Source organism: Patagioenas fasciata, chromosome 8 (assembly GCF_037038585.1).
Source record: "Patagioenas fasciata isolate bPatFas1 chromosome 8, bPatFas1.hap1, whole genome shotgun sequence".
NCBI lineage: Eukaryota > Metazoa > Chordata > Aves > Columbiformes > Columbidae > Patagioenas > Patagioenas fasciata.
Window position 1 is genome coordinate 40,836,421 of NC_092527.1, and position 22,520 is coordinate 40,858,940.

At 40.7% G+C, this 22,520-nt stretch overlaps 1 protein-coding gene across 3 annotated transcripts; it reads left to right on the forward strand.

Annotated features, from left to right (window-relative positions):
- Positions 1 to 462: 462 nt before the first annotated feature.
- On the forward strand, positions 463 to 22,505 carry MKI67 (marker of proliferation Ki-67). Of its 3 annotated transcripts, XM_065842957.2 has the most exons (17): positions 465 to 588; positions 875 to 938; positions 1,913 to 2,026; positions 3,525 to 3,606; positions 3,730 to 3,845; positions 4,084 to 4,153; positions 5,216 to 5,294; positions 7,610 to 9,115; positions 9,444 to 9,682; positions 10,376 to 10,799; positions 12,427 to 12,542; positions 12,770 to 12,941; positions 13,030 to 13,164; positions 14,146 to 15,527; positions 16,135 to 16,210; positions 17,269 to 20,337; positions 21,838 to 22,505. In XM_065842957.2, exons 3-17 carry the CDS (start codon positions 1,935 to 1,937, stop codon positions 21,975 to 21,977), a joined length of 7,698 nt encoding a protein of 2,565 aa, XP_065699029.1. In that variant the 5' UTR covers positions 465 to 588; positions 875 to 938; positions 1,913 to 1,934; the 3' UTR covers positions 21,978 to 22,505. The 3 variants fall into 3 exon arrangements, with proteins under 3 accessions (XP_065699030.1, XP_065699029.1, XP_065699031.1); XM_065842958.2 differs by lacking the exon at positions 875 to 938 and having other exon boundaries at positions 463 to 588; XM_065842959.2 differs by lacking the exon at positions 465 to 588 and having other exon boundaries at positions 802 to 938; positions 17,272 to 20,337.
- Positions 22,506 to 22,520: the final 15 nt, after the last annotated feature.

A 22,520-nucleotide genomic window follows, 5' to 3' on the forward strand; every position in this document is an offset into this window, starting at 1 on the left:
GCAGATAACAGATGCTTAAATTAGCTTAGAAATGAGTTGCCTAAATTAAGCTGAAGTGATATAAACTGCTTCTGGTCCTTTTTTTTTTTAGTAACTTGTGGAATTCTTAGGAGGTTCAAGTGACAATAGTAGCTAAAAAGTTGCATATTTGGGACCCAGAAATCATCCGGGTACCGGGGCCGGGGGGGGTGTCTCTGACCCCGCGGCAGGGCCTGGTGAGAGAGGAGAAGATTTATTTCTTATTATTATATTTTAGAGCCCTCAGAAGGGTGCGCGACCGGAAGGTTTTGAAACCGGCGGGAGGAGCCGCCCTGAGGCGGGAACGGCTCCCGGGGGCGTTTGAAATCAAACCGCCTCCGCGCTCCCCATTGGCTGCGCCGCGCGTCCGCGTGACCGCCCTCCGACCAATCGTGAGTCCCCGCGCGCCTTTTCAAAAAAAAAAAACAAGCTCCACAAGTTTAGCCGCGCATTTCTCCTTCCGGCAAGCCGGTGTCCGTTAGGACTGTAAAAGAGTCCGCTCGCCGAGGGGGGCCTGTCCCCGCCGGCAGGCCCCGGTGTGTCCCCGCCAGGCACGGCGGCTGTCGGCAGGTAAGGGGGAAGGCGGGGGTGCCGTTCGCACACCACCCGTGCTGTTGTTTCGGTGGCGCGGAGGGATACAGTTCCAAATAGCGCGCGTGCGAGGGCCCGGGTGCTGCCGCCACTTGGGCCCCTCGGCCGGGGGAAGAGGAGGCGGCGGCGGTGGGGACGGAGCCGAGGGGGGGTCAGGCCCAACGGCCGCGACTTTGTGGCTGCATCCGCTGCGGGACGAGCTGGGTCGAGTCCCCGGTGGCGGCACTTCGGCTTCTGCAGCTCCCGTGGCGACTTTGGCTTGTAGGAATCGATGAGAATCGCGAACAGGGTGAGCAGAACCGAGAACTGACGTTGCTCGTAACGAACAGGTAAAGGCTTTTCTTACGGGGACTGTCAAATACGTCCTGAGCTGTGTTGTGTTTGGTTGTTGGTTTTTCGTCTTTTCAACAGTATTTTATGGTATGCAACCCAGCAGCAAAGTTCAGCAGGATTACTCCTAACTATGTTAAGCCCCTGGTTTTTAACCCGTAGCTTTTAAACGTATGAGCTACCATAATGCGTTTGACATGTGCTTTTTTGAGGACTGCTTTACTTTTTGGCACGCATATATATATATGTGAAAGGAGTAGTGTATCTACTTGTGTAAACGCTGGGGGTTTGGGGGTTGTTTTTTATTTTTATTTATTTTCTTTTCCAAGTTAAATGCGGTTCCTTCTTTCCCTGTGTCTGCGCGTCCAGATGCACTTGCTGCCATTCCAGCTGGACCAGCCGCCTGTCAGGATATCTTAGAAACCACTCAACTTTCAGCTTTCCTTTCAGGTGTTTTCCAGCGAGTAGTAGCAGCACCAAGTTCTATTTCAGGACCATACAACTGTACCAAATTAATCTCTGTTTACTTTAAAATCCAGCCAAAAAATTTCTATGTATATAAGGGAATGTGTAATAACTGGATTCAGGTGAGGAGGGTGTTTACGTGGAAACGGTTTTAAGTTATGGGATGAAATATGGTATGTGTTGGCGCTGAATCTTTACAAAGGCTCTGATGGGCAGCAAGTGCCAATTGCAGATGTAACAACAGCACAATTGGGTTTATGCGAACATGTGATGAAGACTCTTCCCACCCTCTATAAGCATCAGTTTCTCCAAATACGTGACACCTTCACCTTCTCCTGTATGATTACAGTGGTCACTTATGATGAGTAATAATAATTCCCAGTTTTCCACACTAAGATTCCTCTGCTGTACGTTGGAAAATGCCTCTTGAACAGAAGTAAAGAAAAAATTACATTGGTTTACTTTCATAAAAATTATTAGGATGAGTAATACTGACATTCTTTTGTAGGTAAGTTTCCTTCCGCTTGAAGATGCCGCTCTTTGGGAATATTATTGTAATTAAGCGGAATGGGACGGACGGGATTGCTTTTCCACTCACTGCAAGCTCTTGTTTATTTGGAAGGTGAGAATTAGTTGAGTACTCACATACGTCAAAATAATATTAGTGGTGTTTTTCATGCGTATTATGTACTTTGTACTTGCAAACATACATGCTTGTTAATTTGTGAATGATGTTCGGGGGAGAGAAGGTGACATTGGACTAAGGTTAATTGTAAGACTAAAGAGCTGAAATTAATTTTTGTTGCTACTTTTTGTCCTTTCCTGGCCAGAACTACTTTTTTTGTTGTTGTTTTTTTAAAGTTTCTGGAAAAGGGACTGGCACTAATACCCAGTTGACAAACAGGCGATTGTATTTTTTAATCCTGAGGCAGTTTACAGATAAATGACTTGTGAAGTGAGGTACATGGCTTGTGTTTGACCATCTTCATTGTATCAGTGCTCTTCACAAGTCTGGTTGTTTGGTTGTTTTTTTGTTGTTCTCCAAAACCTCAGTAGTGGAATACTGTATCTAGTACACAGAATTAATATTAGAAATTACTAAAAACTCACACCTCCAATCTTGGAACTCACTTTGACTTATATAGTTGAGTGATAACAGGTTTGGAGGTTGATCCAGCCATTTAACATGAAAATATAATATTAATATACCTGAAGAATACATATGAAGACTTGACTAGATGATCTTACTATAAATAGGCTTCAAATAAAATGTTTTAACTTTTAGACTAGGGCTGTTCAGCACTTTACTGACTGATAGATATCTTATATAACTAGTTACTCAGTCCTGAGTTGGATTCCATAATGAAGGTTTATGGGAAGCACATCAGTGTCAATAGTACTGTTCTTTGGAGATGATACTTCGTGGTGTAAAGATTAATTTCTGCATCGGGGAGACATGTCAGGGGGTTCTGTGAACAGCAGCTCTGCTGTGACAGCTGCTGTGTTTGCTGCTCAGGACTTAGAGTATGTCAAAAGCATTAGAGGTTGCCTTAAAAAAGCCCAAACAAACAAATCACAATAAGAACAACAAATCATGAACAACCGAGTCCGAACACTCAGAAACACGGTTTTCGCTTACTGACAACTTTTCAGAAGGCAGCTGTGACCCCCAGGTGAGACCAAAGGTCCGTTGACCTGATATTCTGTCTCTGAGAGGGATCAGTAACGAATGCTGAAGAGCGAGCTTAGGAGCACATGCTGGTATTTTCTAAAAAATATTCCACAGGTCTTTGGCAACTTGCAAGTCAGGGAACACGTAATCTCAAAGCACTGGGTATCTGTTGTAGACGTGTCTCTTTTAGCCGGTTTTGTGGCTTTTGTCAGAATTGACATGTTTTTTCTGATATGGATTCTCTGATATTACAAAGTGTGAGCTCCTGTTATTTTTTTGCCACAGTTGAAAGACTTAAGTAGTTCATTTTCTTCATGTTGCCAAATTGAAGAAAGTATCATGCTGCTGTGCAATTATGAGCTTAAAAGTTGGAAAACACCTAATTCTACAGCGGTCAGATTTTTGTCTTCTATTTGTCTTAAAACTCAGATTGTATTTTCACCCGCAGGAGAACAGAATGTGATATTCGCATCCAGTTGCCTCAGGTCTCGAAAGAACATTGTAAAATTGAAGTAAATGAAAACAAGGAGGTAAGATATATATATATATATATATATATATATATATATATATATATATATAAATATTTTAATGACATGTGCATTGTGTTGTTGCACCTCATCAGACCTCTAAAATGTTTGTTTTCTTTTTAGGCAATATTGACTAATTTAAGTACAGTAAATCCAACACAGCTGAATGGTGGTTGTTTTCAGCAACCTGTGCCTCTGAAGCATGGAGATGTGTTAACTATTATTGATCGTTCTTTCAGGTGAGTGCCGGTACCAAACTGTTAATGCCTCCGTCCTAAAGTGTGTTCTGCAGGCAAACAACACCCAGAGCTTTGTGGGAACAGGCCACAATTTCTGATGTAGTTAAAGCTTTTAAAAGTGATTTGTATGTAGTGTTGGGGAAAGACAGCTATTTCAAGGTCATGTATCTTAATAATGGGAATTAGTTATGGGCTATTTGACAAAAAAAATCATTGTCTTTTAAAATATTTCTTCCAGATTTGAATATCCTCTTCAATCAACTCCAAGAAAAAAGCGTTCTAGATCTCCAAAAGCTGAAACACTGCAGGTAATTTTGTGACCGTGGGCTTATTTATTGCAAGTACATTGGGAGTAGAATCGTAGAATAAAAATCCTAGAATCATTTAGGTTGGAAAAGACCCTTAAGATCATTGAGTCCAACCATTAACCCAGCACTGCCAAGCCCACTACTACCCCGTGTCCTTGAGAACCTCATCTAGTTGTGTTTTAAACCCCTCCAGGGATGGTGACTCCAGCACTGCCCTGGGCAGCCTATTCCAATGCCCCACAGCCCTTTGGGGAAGAAATTGTTCCCCACATCCAACCTCAACCTCCCCTGGCGCAACTTGAGGCCGTTTCCTCTGCTCCTGGCGCTTGTTCCTGGGGAGCAGAGCCCAACGCCCCCACCTGGCTCCAAGCTCCTTTCAGGCAGTTCAGAGATCAGAAGGTCTCCCCTCAGCTCCTGTTCTCCAGCTGAACCCCCCAGGTCCCTCAGCCGCTCCCATCACACTTGTGCTCCAGCCCCTCACCAGCTCCATTCCCTTCTCTCCACTCGCTCCAGCACCTCAAGGGCTTTTTGATGTGAGGGGCCCAACACTGAACAGTTTTTCATTTCCTTGTTCTGTTTTATTAGGAATATTTTTTTAGCCATAGACTACCTTTCTGTTTGAAAACACAAACTCCTTCAGATAAATACTTAATAATTAATTTTATACTTGTCAGTTTCTGGTAATAGATACTTAATAATCTGTGATGTTACTAATACAGGTAAGCTATTAAATAATAATTCTTAGGGTTTTTTGAATAGAGGGTAGGATACAGGAAATGTGATTCAAATGTGCCTGCATCTATTCCTTATGGTACGGCTACTTTTAGAGCTGATAATTTCAATGGTAAAACAAGACTTAAACTCTTGCTGTGTAGATCCCCAGATGTGTTATTGTTCAATGTTCTTAAATTTTGAAATATTCTAGGATTTCATTTGTGTATTTTTAATCCTGTTTAGTAAACCATGCATATGCTCGTATAAATCTAGTGGTTTTCAGTGTACAGTTGAAAGCTAAAGTGTAAAATATTTGTTGCTCTGCTGTAATATTGTACAAATTTACAGGTTCTTCATGTTCAGCAGGTGGCAGAGGTGGAATTGTCACGCAAACAAACTTCAGGATCTAAAAGTCTTCCTGCTTCAGGTTAGTACTTGTTTTACGGGAGATTTGTTTTCTTTTTCTCCCTGAACTTTATTTATTGTTAGAGGAAAAAATAAGGTTGAAAAGAGCAAAAGAAATGTATTTTAAGTGTTTTCAGTCTGGGTGCAACACACCTTGCTATGTCAGTGTATTATCTCCTACTGAGATGTTGTGATTTACCCAAGTCCTGACAGAAGAAATCAGTTTAATTGCATTATGACAAATGGGCAGTGACAGCCTGGAATTGGCAAAATCCATATATATATTGCTTTAGGTGATTTGTGCAAATTCAGTTTATGAAGAACATAGCGAAGAAGGGAGTTGAATGCACCAGCTTCGCAAATGCAATACAAAAATCAGCTGAAACTGATATGGGAAGCAATTTCCTGTTACATTTTACTTTCCAGGAGCATCAAACAAGTAGAACGTAGCAAACTCACCTTTGTGATTAAAATTTAACTTTCTCTACTGACCTAGAATACAACTAGAGATCACTTTTGAGCTAATATTGCGTTAGCTCATGTATTCTTTCCTAGTAACAAATTCTGTAATTTTGGAGGTATGCAGGAAGGGTTAATTTTGCTGGTTGAAATAATAGTTTACAACAGCTGTTTCATGTAGAGCCACTAAAAATCTTTTAGAGCTACTAAGTCTGGGCAGTTAAAGACCATAGAGTGGTTAAATGCCAGGACTTCACCTTCCCATCCTTCTTTGTCTTAAGTAATGCTACTGTTCATGGGAAGATACAAGGTTTGTTAATGGGAGGCGATTTATCTACAGCCAGGTTTGATTTTTGTGACAAATGTTTGTTCCAGTGCCAAATCCCCCTGGCTGTTTCAAAGTGCTGCATTTCAGTGGGTTGTTGTGAGTGCATCTGTACTCCCAGGATTTGGGTGATTGGTTCCCCAAAACTATACAACAGTCTTTGCTTCATTGTTCTATAAACTTCCAGGGAACAACTTGTCAGCTCAGTAAAAAAAAAACACTGAAGTACTTGTGTGCAGTTGTGTAAAGGCTTCCATAGGAAGATCTAATTTCCTGTTTTTTTCCCCTGGTTCTCTTTCCCACCCTCACTCCTTTTCCCCTTTTCCAGGAGATAACTGACAGGCTTCTCCTTGTACGTCAGGTTCTTCACCTTATTGTGGGGGAGTAACTTAGAGTTCTACTTACTGCAGAACAATGTTTAGATTTCTGAAAGAGAAGTGTGACTTTTTGTTTTGTTCAGCTGTAGACATGATTTATGGTCCAAAGCCTCACAGGTACTCTATATTGTCTGAATAAATCCTTCCTTAGCGAAGTGCCAAACAGGCCCTGTTTTGCAGATGTCTATAATGTCTCTGCGTTAGCCTTGGATCGTTATTTTTTTTCCCCAGGTAGTTCCATTCTTCCCAGCAAAGAGCAAACTGGACCTTATCTTGCAAGTGTTTAGTGGAGCTTGTGGTTGCTTTTGGTAAATAAGAGCAGAACTTTACAGCTTAAAATTTCAACAAATCCAGTTTACTAAGTAACACGAAGCAGAGAGTATGTTAAAAATCACACAACCTTATACTTCTATATGGTTCATTATATTTAGTGTGCATTTACTTAAGCTAAATGATTGATAGGAAACAAACAGGGCTCATCTACTGACCTGTGAGTAGTAAAACCATTGCCATACAGCTTATTAGCAGGACTCACCCAGGCTGTCAGATTTCTGGAAGAAAGTGGTTGATGCGTAGTCATGTTGCACTCAGTGGAAAGGTCTGCACGAAACTCCCTGCACCCACAACTCATCGGTATTAATTGGTTTGACTGGGGGGGAGACAGTGCATCCACCACACACCTTTACATAGATTATTGTCCATCACAATTAAGAACAGTCAACATCTATCATCATGCTGATATAAAGTAGCATTGAGAAATAGACCTCGTAGAGGTGTAGATTTCTGTGAGGTCTCAGCTTCTTGTGCCTTTAAAAGGTGCCTTTTATCAGATGCAATCTGCTTGCATGTACCTCTTGCTCATGGGAAACGCAAAGCAAAGCGTGCAACTTCAAGAAAAAGCATGAAATAGCAAGTGCCTGCCTGAATATGGGATAAATTCCAGATTGCAACCTAAAATCTCTGCTAAACATTTCAATCCTAATGCTTCTATTATGAGAGAAATTATTGTTACAGAGCTTTATTTACAGTACTTTATCCTGAACCCTGGTTGAATGTCTTGGGAGAGGAAAAGAAGAGATTTTTATCTGTATTTATGGGACTTGGATTTGTAGCTCTGCAATGCTGAGGTAACTCTGCATCTTTATTACGTTTTGGTTTGCTTTGCTTGCTTTGTAGATAATGGTGAGTGTGAAGGAAAACATGGCAATGAAAACAAACAAAATACAGAGGAAAATATTTCCAAATCTGTACCCATCAAACCACAAACACCCAAATCTTCACACAGAATACATCAATCTATTGGAAAGCAAAATGAACAATCTCCTTTTAGTGAACTCTGTGAAAAACTGAGACGTGAGATTACAGTGAAGAAACCTCTTCATAAGGGAAATGAATCCCCAAAAGCTGCAAAAGAAGATGGTAGGAGAGTTCTGCCAGAACCAGGTGCTCAAATTTCATCATCAACTTGTGTTTATGATTTGGGAAGCCAGAATGAAAAAGAACTAGGCAGAAGTGAAAACGTGGAAGAATGTAAAAGAAAAGTAGAGCCAGATGTGATCTGTTCAGAACTTAATCGGATCTCAGCTGCAGGAAGTGCTGCCAGGAAGAGTTTTACCAGAAGTCCTCGAATTTCTGGTTCAAAGGAGGTGTCAAGAACTACTGGTAAAAGAAGTGATGTGCAGGATCATAGGGAGCCCAGTACAGCGGGGAGATCTAAAGATACCGAAATTACACCCAAAGCCAGTAAGGAGAAGGATGGAAATGCAGCATTTTCCTGGCAGCTGTGCACTATACAACGCTTGGATTATCCAGATAAAATACCCAGCTCTGCAGTAGTGTTCGGTAAGCCAGCACCAACAACTAACACAGCAAATGTTTCGGGAGTAGATAAATGTGTTCTGTCTACACCAACGTCCAGAAGGAAGAGTCTTCAGTCTCAATTCATATCGCCTACCAAGGAAACTAGTGGAGAGAATCCTGTAAATGCCGATACTCCAATTCGACGAGGTGCGTCATTGAAACCTGAGTCTGTTTCAGAAATTTCAACTGAAACTCAAAGGGAAGATTTGGTGTGGAGAAGTGAGAGCCCCAAACAACTGCCTTTGACAGAAAATAAATGCTTGAAACAAAGAAGAAATAGTAAACAACGTACACCAGGAAAACTCGTGCAAGGTGAAGTGCCGAAAGAAATTTATGATCAGGCAAACGCTGTTAACTCGAAAGAGGAATGTCCTGAAACTCCTGCCTCTTATCGTAATTCCAAGAGTCCCAGAAGAAATAACAGGCAAAGCCAAGAATTATCAAACAAAAGTTTCCATTCAGAGAAACTGGCTTGGGAAGGGTTAACACCAGAACTGGCGTCTCCTGCAAGTCAGAAATCTGGCTCTGGAAGAAAGAGGAGTCGGGCACGACGAAGCTCTGGGCTGCAAACCGGGGAAGCTCTGGAGGCAAACGCTGGTCAAGAACATCACGACACGATCACAGACAGAAAAGACAGTGGAACTAAAGAGGAGGCGGTCGCAAAGGGGGGTCTTCAGAGACAAGATTCGGAAGACGCTGGTGTTACAGGACGTCGTAGGTTGTCATCAAAGAGAAGGTCATCTGGAAGTGTGGCTGTTCCCAAAGACAACGCAGCTGCCTCAGAAATGAGCATTTCTGGCCTGTTGGCTGGAGAAGGATCAGGTAAATATGTTTAGTTCCCTTGTTTTTGTACTTGAGAAATTCTCTGAGCATTTTTATGAGAATATTTCTGCTTACATATTATATAGAACTTGTTGCTGAGCTATCAGTTCTGGAGTATTTATTATGTAGTTATATTTGACTGTAAATCTATACAATTATATATGTAAAAGTTTACTTAATTGGATATATTTATCTTTAAAGTAAATTATCTTCTGATATGTTTTGTTTCCAACTTTAAAATGCAAGAGTAAGCGCTCTTTTCTATACTGATTAAAATGTTGGCTTGGATTCTTCAAAATATACAAATATTTTGCATTATTATTTTTAGGCCAGATGAAAAGCATCTCTCAGAAGAGGAAAAGTGCGGATTTGTTACTTCACCCCTTAGGAAAAAGAAAGAGGGTGTCTTTTGGTGGTCATTTAAGCCCCGAACTGTTTGATAAAAGTTTGCCTCCCAACTCGCCCCTGAAGAGAGGGGCGACTCCTGCGAGACGGAGCGTGCCCTTCGGAAACTCCCCACGGGCTGTGCTGAAAAAGTCTCAGGGATCGAAGCTTTTTGTGGCCCAGGTAAACTTAAAGACTAAGCGAGTCACTAAGACAATGTGAACAGAACTTAATTCTAAGAAATTGAAGAATAGTTGTAAACTTTGGTAGATGTATGTTGGAAAGGGGAAGTTTTAATTGCAAATTAAAATGGTATTTGAAATCAGCAAATTTGTATCAACGTTTTTTAACTTCTCCATTGTAAGAAAGGGCCCGACTTACACTTTATATCTGCCTGTGTTTATACAGATGGGTTTTTATTCACCTCACACATTATTACTCATTCTCACGCGTACGCAGGGATATATTTGTTTGTGTTTGTGCTCTGCAGTGGGGTCTGCAAGCCCCAGTTTACCATAAATAACAGAAAACAGTCATTTGTTGGCAGACTCTGCAAACCACTGCCACGTGGTTTGGCTACAAGTTTGAAAACGCTGCCGATTTAAGCTGCTTAAAATGTGTGTAGTGTACTTGATGTGGACAAGACTTGAATAAAGTAGCGTAATAATTTCAGTTAGTTTGTGCAGTTGAACTTGCATTTGTCTTTTGAGACTCTTGAGATCTAAAACTAGTTACAAGTTTGTTTTCAGACACATAAGGCTTTTTTAATTAATCTGGTGATATTTTATGTTTACTTGTCAGAGATGTCGGTGACCATTTGTCATTCTGCTATGCACAGTAACAATGTTATCTTTTATGATTTTGTTTTTCTACCAGGAACTTTCTGAACACTCACAGAAAGAAAAAATGTCACCAAAAAATTTGCCAAACCAGAAGTCCCCGACTGCCTCGTCCCCCGTCTCTGGGAAGGCAACGCCTACATTTACCTTAAATTCTCCAGCAACTTACACAAAAGGGCGTTTCTCCATTTGTTGCATCACGGCACCGTTACCAATTGCAGAAGAGAAAGATGCTGTTGCAGATGATGTGAATACAAAGGGGAAAAACGGTGCTCAAGTGAAAACACCTAAATCTTCTCCCATTAACCAACATGATAAAAGCATTTTAAAGGCTACCCCTGACAAGCTGACGAGAAGTGCACAACTTGCTTTGAAGGTCACTCCCCTGAAGAGGAGAAGTGGGGCTGTAGCCATTATCAATGCAAAAAGAAGAAGTGGGGCCTCTAGTGCCAATCTACTAGGTTTGTTTCAGCAATTAATTTTTAATATTAATTTTAATGCTTTAAAATACAGGAACAAAACTGAAGTTGGCCATTATTCATTATGCATAGGCCACCACATGACTGACATATCTTCTGGTGGTTTTTGGACTTGTTGGGAGCAACCGGGAATTGCAAAGTGTTACATTCTTTTGCATGCATAAAACAAATTGCTAAAACATATTTAGAACACAAATCTTGATGTTCAGAAGTTGAGAAATGGTGGAGTTAAGGTTTTCTTTGCAAGGTTAGTTGCAATACTGATCCTTCAGGTCCTTGGAGCTCAAGTAGTATTGAACTAAATCAAATCGTATCAGTTACATCAATTTTATTATGAAAACGTGCACTTTATAGCAATCTAGCTCCAGTTTGTTTTCTTTGTGCCTTTTTTATGCACAGTTGGTAACCTTTGTCCATGGACTGGACTGCACCTAAGTGTTGACAGTGTTATATAACACATAGAATTAAAGAATAGGGTGATACCTAGGTGTTAATTTGAGTATTTTGAATTGGAACATTTGAATTTGAATGTTGAACGATGGTTTGAAATAGTTTTGACAGCATTTGAAACTTAATTATGGGGAACTCTGATTCTTGACATTTTTGTCTTGGAGGAACCTTACAGATAAGAGGTCTTTGTCTTATGCTTTGATAAAGTAAGTCAACTTGACTCTTTTGAAGTCAAACTTAAAGCTTCCCACCAACACCACCATTCACCCAGGAATTTTGATGACTTTTTACCATCTCCATTTTTTTGTAGTATCATTTTAAACTTTTGAATGAGGTACTACATACAATATCTCAACGATGGTCTCATCAATGTTATTATTACATGAGATAAAATCACAAACCATCACAATACTTACTGGTTAATACAGCTGAAAGTTGTATTATTCTTTAGAGAAATAAGTGGTTTTTTTCACTGACTTTCATTGTTACATTCATTTTAATACCAGCAGAGTATTTGACAAATATTAATGACATACCACTTTTCACCAGCTCTCTGTAATGTGTAAGTGGTTTTCAACACCAGTGCATCAGTTTCTTCTGTAAAATGAAAAGAACGCCACAGTTCTTAGAAGTTTCTTGTCCAAAATAAAACTCCTCATGTTTCTCCAACTTCCACAGGAATTCTGGCCAGAGAAAAATAATGGCATTCCCCTTAATATCTCTACTTAAAAACATAATGATTAAATGTTAAATCTCATGGCCCACCAGGGAAATGTTCAGGTATAATAATGAACAAAACTGAAAGGCTCGTGGCAAGTTCCTATTGAGAAAAGTTATTTCCTTACAAAATGGGTGAGGATGGAATTGGATCAACATTCAGTTCTAGGATCTAACACCTATTTAACGCTGTATGAAGCTTTTTGTTATTATTTTGGTGTGGAAAGCTGTGCTGGGTACTTGACCCCTTGTTAAACATCAGCTGAAATCTGGTCTTCCAGTTGAAAGTGTTTCACAGAGCACTTCAAGTGTTGTCAGATGAGACAACAACCAGTGTCCGACACCCAACTGCAGCAAATCCATTGGAATCATAAAGAAATAATTGTGAACTTGCATGTATACAGCTGAGAATTAAGGTGGCTGTTTCTCTTTTGCTTTCTAGTTGCCAAATCTTGGGCAGAAGTGGTAAAATTAGGTGTTGCAAGACCACAGTCAAAGACTGTTAAAAAAAGTGTCCGAAAAGGGAGATCTGTGAAGAAGATAACCAAATCACCAAAGGTAGTATGTTTCTTTTCATATTTGTGTTTTTTGTTTGGTTTAGGATTTGTTTTTGCATAACCACAAATCAGCTTGCAGGTATTTTGCTACAGAAGCTGGATGCTTATGAGCTTTTAGTATGATATCAAATGGGTGTTGATGTCTTTGTCACAGCCTATAAGAAATTTGGATTTTATATGACAGGAATCTTTGTTTGCTATTTTATTTTTCTCCTTTTCTCTTGACAGACTCCAGAAAGAAAAATAAAGAGTCATTTTAGCACAGGTCACGCAGAGTCACCTGCTACAATAGTTGTAGGTAGAGCTTATTCCACCACGGTCCGAACAGCTGGACGAGTCCCCAAGGTGATAAAAAACCCTGTTTTGAAGCTAAACATGAACATGGACGAAAGCTTCACAGGTAAGTTTTTCAAGCCTGTTGCTCGCTTGGCCAACTGTGTAGTTCTCTTGTCAATACATATGCTCTTTTCTCTGAATATAATTTATAGGAATGACTGAACTGTTTCAAACTCCAGAAGATAAGAGTGGAAAAGCGTTACCTTTGGCCACTGTTCAGAAGGCTGATTTTACGCCGACAGGTACTGCGATGGAAATGTCTGACTTGCACACTCCTGAGGAAACTGGTATGTTTGTTATTTGAAACAAAAGGAAATGATTCGATATATTTAGGGGTAGTTGTGTGTCTGCTGCTTGACATAACGGGTGGTGTCAGCCTTGATGTATTGAGATGAAGCATCTGGCAACCCATAAAAGCCACCATTGATTTTTAGCGTGTATTAAAAGACATTTTTGTAACTCCAGTTAATTTCTGTGTAGCTGTTGTTTGTCTATTCATTCTACTTGATACGAAACTTCAAAAATGTTGAAGCATTGTGTCCAGTAACTCTTGTACTGAAGCACAACCCTTTCTTCATCGGTTGTCTCTGGTTACATCTAAATCCAGTGACAAATGTTCATGGTTTAAGGTGTCAGGTTAGAAGGACTGGTATTAAGATGGTACTTTGCATCTTCTGCTGATAACCTTGCAAACCAGTCGTTGTGTCACTGCACAACCCAAAATTCTGTTGGTTTTGCACCTGGATGATACTGTTAGTCATAGGGTTTAGTTCTATGTAGTCCTGTGAGGAGCAGGAAGCTGGACTTGATGATCCTTATGGGTCCTCTCCTACTTGAGATATTCTATGATTTTATTATATAAATTTTACAAAAGTCTCTGGTTTTTTTTGCCTCCTTGGTGTCAGAAAGGTCAAACGTATGGTCTTTAATGTGAAAAGTTCTGATTTATGTCTGGTATTGCTTCAAAACATGAAGGAAATTGCAATTGAAAACTCACACCACTAGAAATTTTAGGGATAACAGAACACATTAATTTTCATATCAGATTAAATAAGAAAAAATAATCAATTTTGTTTATAGTCATTTTTGAAAGTGTATGCTGTGCCTTGCAGAAACTAATTACTAAATCCATTGTTGATGCACATTTTTGGGTTTTGGTTTGTAGAAGGCTCTGATTGTTTGAATCTGTTTTACTTAGACAACAATTAGAACACTTGGATTTTCTGCTTTATTTGTTTTCCGAATTACATAACTATTCCTCATTTTAGGAGAGATGATGGTGTCACCGTTGAATAATTCAGATGCTTCGGAACAGAAGCAAGACAGTCCGGGCTTTTGTCACTTCCTGAGAGAGAAGTCTCTAAAGTCTGTGTTTGATGCAATAGCCATAAAAACTCCTGAAAAAGGAAAAGCTGTGCTGGAAGAAAATAATAGTGTGGATAGTCTGACAATTCCAGATGAGCATGTGTCTCGGGTGAAATCGGGAAGGAAAAGGAGGACCCCAAAGCAGAAGTTGGAGCCTGTAGAGGCCTTGTCAGGCATCAAGGAGCTCATGAAAACACCAAAGCAAAGACCAGAACCAGTAGAGGCCTTGTCGGGCATCAAGGAGCTCATGAAGACGCCAAAGCAAAGACCAGAACCAGTAGAGGCCTTGTCGGGCATCAAGGAGCTCATGAAGACGCCGAAGCAAAGACCAGAACCAGTAGAGGCCTTGTCGGGCATCAAGGAGCTCATGAAGACCCCGAAGCAAAGATCAGAACCAGTAGTGGTCTTGTCAGGCATCAAGGAGCTCATGAAGACCCCAAAGCAAAGATCAGAACCAGTAGTGGTCTTGTCAGGCATCAAGGAGCTCATGAAGACCCCAAAGCAAAGGTCAGAACCAGTAGAGACCTTGTCAGGCATCAAGGAGCTCATGAAGACCCCGAAGCAAAGATCAGAACCAGTAGTGGTCTTGTCAGGCATCAAGGAGCTCATGAAGACCCCAAAACAAAGGTCAGAACCTGCAGAGACCTTGTTGGGCGTCAAGGAGCTCATGAAGACCCCCAAACAAAGGCCAGAACCGGTAGAGGCCTTGTCAGGCATCAAGGAGCTCATGAAGACCCCAAAGCAAACATCAGAACCAGTAGAGCCCTTGTCAGGCATCAAGTATCTCCTGAGGACACCAAAGCAAAAGTCAGAGCCAGTTGAGGTCCTATCAGGCATCAAGCGGCTCATGAGAACCCCACAGCAGAAAGCAGAGCCGGTTGAGGTCCTGTCAGGCATCAAGAAGCTCATGGAGACCCCACAGCAAGAGCTGGAACCTGTTACAGATGCAACTGCCTTTAGAAGATTGCTGAAGACTCCAAAGGAAGCAGGAAAAGCTGTGGGAGGTGTTACTTTAACTGAGAAAACTCCAAAGCTGAAATATCAACCGGTAGAAGACATGATTGGGGTCAGCCGTCTTTTCAAGACACCAAAGGAAAACGTGGAACCCATAGAAGATGTGTTTGGTATCAGCAGACTAGTGAAGACTCCGAAGGAGAAGAGTCAGCCAGTTGATGATTTTGTGGGTCTGCAAAGGCTTATGGCAGAACCCAGGCAGAAAAGTTCCAATTTTGAAGTGGACTATGTTGGAGTTACAGAAATGTTTGATACACCAGAGGAAATGAAGGTAAAATATTTTCTTCAGTTTTTGGAGATAATTTATTTAGACTTTGAAGCCTGTGGTTGAAATGAATTCTTAGGCCTCCTAGTGTGACATCTTGTATGTTACGGCACTTCAAATATGTCACGCCCGTAACCTCTGCAGGAAAAGTTGCCTTCTAGAAAAGCACCCTATGTTGATTTGAAAACTGTGAAGATTACAGTCTTTTTTTTCTGGTCGTTTGTTCCTGTTATGTTTAAAGCACCCTTTAAATTGCTTTGAAACCATAATGCAGCCCCTAAGTCTTTCACTTGTCGCTTCCTGACCAGACATTATTTTATAGAGATAGCTAAATCACTGTTCATTTGCATGTGTTAATATGTATTTTCTTTGAGGGAACTCTAAATAGTTACTGGGGTTGCTCTGGGTTACCATACTGACCTCCTAATTCACAATGTCACCACTCCTGTCATTTGTGAATTTTTTTAGTATTAATTTTTATGTTAATTCCTTGATTTCATATTAAAGTATTTGACAAGACTTTTTGCAGCTATTACATAAATTTTGCATTGTTTGGCTCTGTTATTTCTTGTCCTGTCTAACATGCACTTATTGATCATTGTTTATTCCTTAGGTCAAATCAGTAAATGTTATGGATTCTAAGGAAGAAGATACTGCACCTCCTTGTATTGATTCCAGTGATCAGAATGGTAAGTACAGATACTTTAACTAGATGAATAATGAATATCCAAGGCAATAGATGTTATTATGAATTTTTAGCATGTGTTTTAAAAATTCCAAAATACAGAATGCGAAGCGTACAGAGCTCATGGAGCGAACACCAGGTACTGGGATTCTACTGGTGTAGAAGTAACAGTGTAGTAGTTTGTTGGTGTGATAACGTCTGCATCTCTAAACATGCCAGTGTAAAAATACCTGATATTGAGGTCTCCACTTACAATTATCTTTGTGAAGAATTTCAAGAATATATGTTAGACCTATGAATGCTGCCTACCAAATAAACCAAGCATCTTTGGTCAGAAGCCTGGCCTTTAATGCAGGAGTCAGTTTAAAAACTTTGTTTTTCTTTTTTTTCATCTTTTGTCTCTTTTCCTTCTCCCCCTTCTTTTCCTTCTCCCCCTTCTTTTCCTTCTCCCCCTTCTTTTCCTTCTCCCCCTTCTTTTCCTTCTCCCCCTTCTTTTCCTTCTCCCCCTTCTTTTCCTTCTCCCCCTTCTTTTCCTTCTCCCCCTTCTTTTCCTTCTCCCCCTTCTTTTCCTTCTCCCCCTTCTTTTCCTTCTCCCCCTTCTTTTCCTTCTCCCCCTTCTTTTCCTTCTCCCCCTTCTTTTCCTTCTCCCCCTTCTTTTCCTTCTCCCCCTTCTTTTCCTTCTCCCCCTTCTTTTCCTTCTCCCCCTTCTTTTCCTTCTCCCCCTTCTTTTCCTTCTCCCCCTTCTTTTCCTTCTCCCCCTTCTTTTCCTTCTCCCCCTTCTTTTCCTTCTCCCCCTTCTTTTCCTTCTCCCCCTTCTTTTCCTTCTCCCCCTTCTTTTCCTTCTCCCCCTTCTTTTCCTTCTCCCCCTTCTTTTCCTTCTCCCCCTTCTTTTCCTTATCATAGTGTGTTTTTTGTTAGATTTTTTTTGTTTAGCAAGAAGACCCTGTTAGGAAAATCAAAACTCCCAAATACTTAGCTATGCATAGTAATGTATACCTTTTGTTTGTGCTCTTTTCTATGTAAAATCTTTGAATGGGAAAAAAAAACACCACCCTGTTTTAGAAGACAAAGGAAATATTTCACAAGGTGAAGCTTCTCAACAGAAGGAATCAACTAGTGAAAAGCAGCCTACCCAGAGACCAAGGGGCAGACCAAGGAAGACGGTACCTCCCGCTTCAGCAAGGCAGCGTGAAAAGAGCTTGAATGTAAAAGAATTGCAAGGGCTGGAAAAAACCCCCACCCAAGAGGAGACAGAAGAGACCAGCACTTCAGCTTCAGCACCTAAAAACAAGGGAAGAGGAAGGAGAGCAAAGGATTGTATACAAGAAGAAATTGGTTCAACGCTCCCCGAGCAGGAAAAGGTTGAAACTGTTTCATTTGTGGAACCCCATGGAATTGCTCCAAGACCAGCAAGAGGTAAAAGGAAAGAGCCGAAGGAGTTAAAAGCTTCAAGTGAGAATCTTGAGTCTAGTGGCAAAAATTCTTCAGTGCTACGAAATGAACCTGCAAATATGAAACAGATTTTGCAGGAATATGGCATCAGTGACATAGCAGAAACTGAAGATGCTCCAACCGTAAACACAATAAGTGTGTCTGGTAGCACTCAGCATGAAAATGGTCAACTGCAAACAGGTTTAAAAAAAGCTGAAAATGAATCTAATGAAGGTGGTGGAGAAGACAGTGAGGAGATATTTCTGTCACCTGGGAAGAGATCTAGAGGAGTGAAAAAAGTAGAAAACACAGACCCACTGATTCCACCCAAAAGAGGAAGAAGAGCTAAAAATGACCAAGTCAAACAAGCTGCTTCAGAGGACGTTCGTGGGACAAGGAGGCTTTGCAAAGACCCATCAACAAAGGTGATGCAGAAAGATGAACAGACTTTTGACAAAGATGCTGAGACTGCCACAACAGAAGAATCTGAAAACAGAGCTGAACTTGAAATAAAGACAACAGAGAAAAGAGTGATGTCTCTAAGAAGTGATAGAAAACACTCAGCTGAAGCAAAAGCAGATGTCTGTGAAACGGCACTTGAAAATACACAAACCGTTGAGAAAACTCAGGAAACTTCAGCTAAAACTGACAGTGAAACACAATCACACCTCAAAAATGAGATTGAAGTGTCTCAGGAAGATGAAGCAGCAAATGCTCAGGAAAATATAACAGAGGCATCTCGAAGATTAAAGGCAGCATCACCTTCTGGAGGGACAAAGGAAATACTGGTGACTGCTCTGAACTTGGAAGCAAACCGTAGTGCAGGAGGAGAAACAAACAGAACGAGAAAGAGGAGAGGAAAAAATGACCTGTTGGACAAAAAGACTGTAAACAACCTAGAAGTAATTACTCCCAAATTTAAGTCGGAAACAGAAATGGATGAATCTTCCCTCAAAGATTCTTTGGGCTCAGCTTGTGTCAAGAATCCACACCAAGTCACAAAGGACCAGGGTGACCCAACTGGCACATCAATACCTGCTGCAAATGGTGACAGTCTTGCTCGTGGCCATCAAAAGCGGACAAGAAGTGAACAGAAAATACTTAAAACAAACCAAACTGATATCCTGCAGGAGAATCAAGCAGAAAATCACGGAATGGCTTGTAAAAGAGGTAGAAAAGTTCAGTTTGTACTTGAAGAAGCCAGTTCTAAAGCAGTCGGAGATGAAAGTTCACCTGAGGATGGCAAAGGAATGACTTACAAAGACAATCAACATCAGACTTCAGAAAATCCTTCTTCACAAGTAAGGAGGAGCAGAAGGAAGCAAGTTGATTCCATGCCACCAATAGCTTGTCCTACCTTTATGGAAAAACAAACATCAATTGCAGATCAGAGTCAAGGTGAGGCTTTGGTAAAGGAACAAGATTCAGCTTTGGGAGCTGCTCCCTCTTCAACAGAAGAGCAGCCCCTGAGACGAGGGAAGAGACGAGAGGTTGCTGCAGCACCAACATCAACATCTCTTCCTATCCGAAGAAGACGTGGGTTGCTAGAAGGCGATGATAGAAAGACAACTATGAGGGAAGATCAAAATCCAGCTCTGGGAAACCAGACTTTGCAGGCAAAAGCAAATGCATCAGCAAGGGGCAGAAGGAAAAAGATTGATGCAGTGGCAGAGGTAAAAAGTTCATCTCTTCTCCAGGAACAATGTGGCTTGTCAGAAACTGGTGACAAAGAGGAAAGCACTAATGAAGAACAAAATGTGCCTTTGGAAACGGTGTCCTGTGCAAAAGAGAAGCCATTAGGAAGGGGCAGGAGGAAAGGAACTGCTCTTGCGTCACAAACAACTAATTACATTTCTCTTAGAGGAAAAAGCGGTTTGCCAGCAGATAGTGGTAGAGAAGAGACTCCTAAAGAAGATCAAAATGTTCCATTAGAAAGTTCTGATTCATCTGTAAAAGAAAATCAACCCAGAAAAGGCAGAAGGAAAGAAGATGTCATCTTGTTGGAAGCCACAAGTTCTGCGCAGGAAAAACAGGGCTTATCAAAAGCAAGTGGGAGAAAGAGTAATAGGGAAGCAAAAAAGCTCAATTTGGAAAATTCCGTTTCCCAAGAAAAAATGGATCTTTCAAAGGGGAACTCCGGGCAAACAACCACTTCACTGGCTGATAGTTCCACCTCACTTCAAGGTTTGCCAGAGGATGGTAAGAAAGAAACTCCTGAAGAACCACAGAATGTGCTTCTGGAAGCAGCTCCATCCGCAAAAGAAAATCCATCGAGAGCGGGCAGAAAGAAAGCAATTTCCTCCAAATCTGAGGAAACAAGTTCCGCTTATCTCAGGGAAAAACCTGCCTTGCCCCAAGAGAGACCTCGAAAGAGGATTCTTCAAGAAAGCGAAGATGCGTCTCTAGAAAACAACTCAGCCCAGGAAAAAACAAGGCAGCTGAGGAACAAAAGGAAAAAGGTAGAATTCCAAGCAGAGGCAGCTACTTTAATTTCTATCCATAAAAACAGTGACTTGCCAGAAAATGATGGTGCTTCGGAAACTCAGAATGTGCGTTTGGCGTCCACTCGTTCTGAGAAAGATCTTCAGCCGGGCGAAGGGACAAAAGGGATCAGCCCTGGCCAAGCGGCAGCCGCCACCTCTCGCAGGAGGAAACTTCCCTTCCCAGCAGAGGACTTGGCATCCAAAAAACCCAAATCAGGTGAGGCAAGAATCTGCTTTCTGTTTTCTAAGTATAACTGAGTTATCTATAGATAATGTATATATCACATGTTGTTCATATGGCTGTCAGCTGCCATGTTCTGATGTCTTTAATACAGCAAGAAGACTTAAGGAAAGAGGATCTGTTATCTTATATAAACAAGATGTTTTTCCTCAATAGAAGGGATTAGTTTTATGGGATGTGATGTGTATTCTTCCTCTGCTGGGGTACTCAAGCATCTTTGTGCTCTTCTGTGATACATTCTCTCTGAATCCATGGCAAAAAAATTGTATTTTAAAGTAAATACAGCAACTTACATGCAGAAGACGGTAATGACAGAACATGAAATGACATCTTTGTATCACCAACTGTTAATCTTGTTTTGCCCTGAATACCACCTAAGCTCCTGCTTTTATATTGCCAGGTTTTGGACGACCTTGAGTGGTCATCAGCTGGTTTATGGAGTCGCTACTAGAAGGGCCTGTACCATATTTGAGCTAAAAAGACAAGAAAAGTCCCACACGTCTCCCATTTCCTCCTTTACTCTTTTGCTCTTTGCTATTTCTGCCAATACAACTCTTGCTGCAGACATCAAAAACATTCCCTAGAATTTTCAGCTCGATGTGATGATACCCAATAACTACCACGATGCAATTAGAAAATGTTATCAAATCATTGTGTGCAAGTGGATATAACAATAAATCTCTGGAGCTGCATATTGAGGAATTTCTTGCCAAATTGTGTTCAAAACCTTACCGTGATTTGACCGTGCCCTTTGTTTCATTTATTTGGACTCTTTCCCACTGTTTATCCTCGTATGCCACGTGCACCTCTCTTGCCGTGTATCTTGGTTTATTGAGTTTTAGTTTGTTTCCCTTGCACACGTGCTATTTCCAGCTTCCCGACACTGCTGGAGGTACTTGCCAAATGATTCATCTCCTCTGCTGCTTTATTGCCTGGATAGTTTGTTTTCTATGGAGATCATAATTCCCCACATGGATTTTGGTGTCGGTTTCTATGTCTGATGCTTGGGTTGACGTTCATCTCTTGGAGCAGCTGAACTTTTCTGTGCTGTCTGATACTCACACAGGTGTCTTATCTTCTCTTTACACCTGAATCCTGACTTTCCAGCTTTGTCTGGACCATAAAACTGTTACTATATATTCATCTTTATAGTCATTTTCGTTTAGTGTTGAATATGTTTTAGTTCTATGGAGCAGTAGAAGGAGTTTTAGCTAAAATGGGAGCTAATTGGTTTTTGTGCTCTCATTAATGTTAACCTACTTTCAGAAATAGCTGCTAAGTCCTCAGGGATCTTTCTTAAAGGATATTGGATGTGCAGAAATACGGGTAACTGGTTTGTTGAATTCGTAGATATAATCTTTAGAATGTAGTCATTAGGGAATCCCTTTTAAAAACAACGTAACTAAAGATGGAGTTTTGTATAAAATGTGTGATTTATTATACAAATTTAGTTATTTTTTCTGTATGTGTGTACAGAGAAAGATGCAAACGGCGCGCTACAGAAAGGGAAAAGAAACCAAACTAGAGAAGAACCTGGCGAAGGGGCCGCGAAGGCTGCTCGGGCTGCTGGAGGGACGGACAGGAGGACAAGATCGAGCGTGAGAACAAGAAAATAGTCTGAACAGTCACAGAAGCAGCTTTGAAATCAATTCCGCTATTGAAATTGTAGATTTTTTTTTTTTAATGTGAATTGATTTGCACTCAGATTTTAAGCTCCGATTTTGTAAAGCTATCGCTGAATTATGATATTATAAAATACCTTTTCCTTGTTTACAGCTACGGCGTAGATACCTCTTTTAGCAGATGTGTCTGTGTATAGTGGTTCCTAAACCATGGGTGCTTGTGCCAAACTGCAAACATAAAAATGATTCTTTTTGTACCTGTGTTTATCCCCTTTCCCTGTTGCTCAGCACTCAGGAAGCCATCGTGCGTTACTGCCAGTTGAACTCTAAGCTATTTTCTGCTTGAACTTTCATGCGCTTAAGTCTTATCTTTCATTACAGTTCTGTAAATATTCTTTAAAAAACTATAGTTGTATGAGCAGAACTATTATGCTGAAATTTTGATAAATTTTTAAAAAAAAACTTAAGTTCGTTTTACTGAAAAGTGCGGATTTGTAAGTCATTAAATTTTTAAACAATTTGGGACTTGTGTGTTTT

Bases quoted from the DNA above. Each gene is read 5' to 3' on its own strand.
- MKI67 (XM_065842958.2), top strand. From the start codon at position 1,935: ATGCCGCTCTTTGGGAATATTATTGTAATTAAGCGGAATGGGACGGAC. The intron at 12,942-13,029 runs GTAAGTTTTTCA...TATAATTTATAG, and splicing joins CATGGACGAAAGCTTCACAG to GAATGACTGAACTGTTTCAA. The intron at 15,528-16,134 runs GTAAAATATTTT...TTTATTCCTTAG, and splicing joins ATACACCAGAGGAAATGAAG to GTCAAATCAGTAAATGTTAT.